Genomic DNA, 3983 nt, shown 5'->3' on the forward strand with positions numbered 1-3983 from the left:
ATTTGTCGACAACAGTAGAATCATTTACAAGTCGGAAATAGTTTTTTCGTTTATGAGCGATATGAAGTCGTTAGCCTTGGAAAATTTGAATGAAGAATAGTTTAGTTTTGGTGGGTTCTCAATAAAAAGGTAAGAAGGCAAAGAAGTAAGGGTAATTTACATAATTTGGTATGACGATGATGTCAGCAGAGGGTAAATTGACATTATTTTTTAAAAATGGGTCATTTGACATTTTAGGTCCAATTTTTGGGTCATTGTACAAAATTCCCAAGAAGAAGAAAAAAATCGTGTATTTTCATATTCTTCACAAAACCCTAAACCCTCGTCTATTCGATTTTTCTTCTCACTTTGCCACTCGCCTTCTACACTTTTTCACAGACACCGCCCGCCGTTCTCTCTTCTCGTCGCCGCCATCCCACCGCTGATCTTGAATTGCCGTCGCCGTCCTTCGCTGCTCGCTGTTCGTCTCTCTATCATCTCAGTTGATCGGTTTGTGAACCAATTTTATCCCAATCCGGTTCGGTCTTCTATCACTATTCGGTTCTGTGATCGAACTGATTTCCGCCCATGTTTAATTTTGTTCCTTAAGGTTGCCGATATGTGTATTTGATTTTCGTTGGTGCGGGAGTGCTTCATCAGCAAGCTCTTCAAACTCTGCTTTCACTATTCTTCTGGCAAGCAATGGCTCGGATTGGAAACGTAAGAACACCTTCACATTCTTATGCTACTTCTATTTGCCTGTGTCCACCTTAAAAAAAACACACACACACAAATTCGAGGTGGAAGATTGAGATATCAATGATAGACTGAACGACCTTGTGTGTTTTTTAATTATTATTTTATTTATATTTTATGTTTTCTTCTTGTAATTTGACTGAAACAGAAGAAGAAGCAGAGGTTCGTGAAGCAGATTACGGTTAAGAAACAGTCTAATGTAGATCATGTTACTGGGGAGAAAATTCCAAAGAGTTTTGTTTTCTCTAGAGGGAAGTTGCCTGGTCCGCTTAAGCAACTGCAAATGGATTTGAGAAAATTGATGCTTCCTTACACTGCATTCAATCTTAAGGTAAAAATTTATTGTTATTTCTTCTTTGTGTGACTGAAACTTTCTTGAGATATTTAGATTTGATGCTCTGTGCTGATTGCTGAAATAAGTTTATATCTGTAATTTTTTCACATACCATGGGAAAAATCATTGTTTTCGTATTTATATGTATTGCTTTTGCAGGAGAAGAAACGGAATAATCTTAAAGACTATTTGAATGTTGCTGGGCCTATGGGTGTTACACATTTTCTCATACTCTCCAAAACTGAAAGTGCACCATATTTACGAGTTGCTAGGACTCCTCAGGGACCAACTCTTTCCTTCAAGATACACGAGTATTCACTTGCGGTGGACATTGCTCAATCACAATTGCGGCCGAGATGTCCAAAAGACCTTTTCAAGAATCCCCCTTTGGTAATAATCTCTCTTATTTTGGTATTTGTCTCGGTACCTTTACTCTAGAATGCACAAAGAGTCCTGAATGTTCTCAACTCATTTTGGTACCTTTTCAAGTGTTCTGATTGATGAGCTATTCCAAGGAAAAAGTTTCAACAATTATGATTAGCTTCTTTCTCTCATATTACCTGGCTTTCGTTACATAAGCAATCTCAATATATTATGCATTTCAAAGCGCAAAAGCTAAAACAGCATTGTTGAAGAAAATATGATGGCATATTTGATTTGTTGTGCTTAAGCAATTAACTAGGTGAATCATTCTGCTAACTTTGTTATTGGCAGATTGTGCTTTCTGGATTTGGGACTGGAGATCAGCATCTCAAGCTCGCTACTATAATGTTCCAGAACATCTTCCCAGCTATTGATATAAATACAGTGGGTTTTCTTTTTAATTTAATTGAAAGTTGAGATCCATTTATCACTCTCAATATCAATTTAATTTTTATGTATCAGGTTAAGCTTTCATCATGCCAGAGACTTGTGTTGCTTAATTATAACAAGGACACAAAGCTCATTGATTTTCGACATTATTCAATCAGATTACAGCCTGTTGGTGTAACCCGTAGGCTTAGAAAGTTTGTTCAGAACCATCAAGTTCCTGATCTTAGGAGTCTTCAAGATGTGAGCGACTTTGTCACAAAGTAAGCCGTGTGCTTATGTTATTAACCTTTTGTTATTCTACGTCTGGTTGGTGGTTTAGATCCTATAATATTGTTTATTGGACACTTTGTATCCTCCATAAGGTTCATTGTTTCATTGTTATAATCAAGCCCACTTGCGTCTGCATATATTAGTGTTCGCAATTGAATTTCCTAAATGTTCTATGGTAATGGATTTATGTAAATCCATTTAAATCTTTTGTTTCCTTAATAAAAAGCAAGCTTTCAGTAAGAAAATGGAAGAATATACTGGGTAATGTGAAAAAGGGAAACTATAAATGGTTTTCTTACACTTCATTTGATTTTTTAAAAATAAGCCTTAAATGAATCTTTTGACATACGTCCTATGTGATATCCAACTATGGGAATGGACGAAAGGGATATGGTAAACTTCTATTTCTATCTCATGTTTTTTATCTTCGCTTTTAACTGTTTCTTACAATTGTTCTCGTCTGTTGTTTGGAAGGGCTGGTTATGGGTCAGAAAGTGAAGCTGACGATGAAGCAGCAACAGTCACGTTGGCCAGTGACCTAGGTAGAGTCAATCAAGCTTCTACCAAGAGTGCTGTCAAGCTTCAAGAGATTGGACCTAGGCTTACTCTTCAGCTCATTAAAGTTGAGGAGGGGTTGTGTTCTGGTGGGATCATCTTTAGTGAATACGGTATGCAATCTTGAAAATGTCTTGTTGCTTTTAGTCTTTGTGATTGAGCTATGATATCCGTCCTACCTCTTGGTACACAAACTTTTAGCTCTCTCCCCAGCGCCGCCGCACCCCCCCCCCACCCCCCCCCCCCGCCGCGTTCTTTATTTTATCTTAAAAACCTCCAAAGAGGAAGGGTATTTTCCATTAATCCTGTTTTATTGTGGAAATGTAGGTGGCGAGAAAAAGCAGGATAACAAGAGTGACAAGAAAAAAGCTCAGGAAGTCGCTGGCAGTGAAGATGAAGATGAGAGCGAAGACCAGGAAGTTGATGAGGAAGATTAGCTTATGACTTCGTTCAGGTCTAAATTTGTGATCTCTTTTTGGGTTGGTGACGTGGGAACCAGTAGCCCATCAGCGGAGGGGGATACCAACACTCTTGACTGCAAATTAACTGGGACCGAGTAAGCTTCCTTAACTACTACTGCATCATCTGTTTCGGTTTAAGAGATGTGCATAAGGTATTAGGGTTGCAAGAACATAGCCAATTTTGCACGTCTTTTTACTCAATCTTTTGGGCGAGGGAGGGGGAGATAGTTTTAGCAAACGCTTAGGTTTTTATTCATGAAGAAAATCTCAGAAACTATGAATGGGGCATTCTTCTTGCCAATGATATCTATCTATATGGTTAATACTTAGCCGGATACAAGATTTCATCCATCTACTGTATGTATAAATCAACTCTATTTGTAATGTTCTTTTGATTAATTTATCTTGGACGATTATATTTGGAATTTAACTGAAAATAGAATTATATTTTGATGATTGCAAAGTTTGTGCCACCATTTGGCCCCCTTTTCATTCGTAGTAGAGATGCATCTATTATTTGATTTTGATTTGTTATTCTAATTCTTTAGCCATCACAAGTTCATTTGAGATCAAGCCTGAGTTATAGGTTACCTGGTTATTGAACTCATTCGTTATGTTTCTTTCTCCCAAAAAAAATAAAAATAAAAATAATTAAAGATAATGGAATTCATTTGTTATGTGGTTCTAAATGGTGTTCAATTCCATTCGAGATTTTTGAGAGGTTCCATGGATCTCAGTTTTTGCATTTGGGAGAGGATTCTCTCTCTCTCTCTCTCTCACAAAAAATCACTCTAACCATGCAAAAAATCACAAAA

The 3983-nt window shown here is 37.2% G+C and overlaps 1 protein-coding gene across 1 annotated transcript; it reads left to right on the top strand.

The window, feature by feature from the left end:
* Positions 1 to 347: 347 nt before the first annotated feature.
* Positions 348 to 3631, top strand: PPAN (PETER PAN-like protein). Its single transcript, XM_039047145.2, has 8 exons — positions 348 to 489; positions 589 to 699; positions 884 to 1066; positions 1229 to 1459; positions 1784 to 1876; positions 1955 to 2142; positions 2627 to 2820; positions 3035 to 3631. The coding sequence occupies exons 2-8, from the start codon at positions 682 to 684 to the stop codon at positions 3142 to 3144; spliced, it is 1017 nt and encodes a 338-aa protein (XP_038903073.2). The 5' UTR covers positions 348 to 489; positions 589 to 681; the 3' UTR covers positions 3145 to 3631.
* The last annotated feature ends 352 nt before the right edge of the window (positions 3632 to 3983 follow it).

Source organism: Benincasa hispida, chromosome 11 (genome assembly GCF_027475165.1).
Source record: "Benincasa hispida cultivar pf3 chromosome 11, pf3_genome.v1.1, whole genome shotgun sequence".
Classification (NCBI taxonomy): domain Eukaryota; kingdom Viridiplantae; phylum Streptophyta; class Magnoliopsida; order Cucurbitales; family Cucurbitaceae; genus Benincasa; species Benincasa hispida.

Coding starts and splice junctions, on each gene's coding strand:
- PPAN (XM_039047145.2), top strand. Junction 1,877..1,954: donor CAGCTATTGATATAAATACA/GTGGGTTTTCTT, acceptor TTTATGTATCAG/GTTAAGCTTTCATCATGCCA. Junction 2,821..3,034: donor GATCATCTTTAGTGAATACG/GTATGCAATCTT, acceptor GTGGAAATGTAG/GTGGCGAGAAAAAGCAGGAT.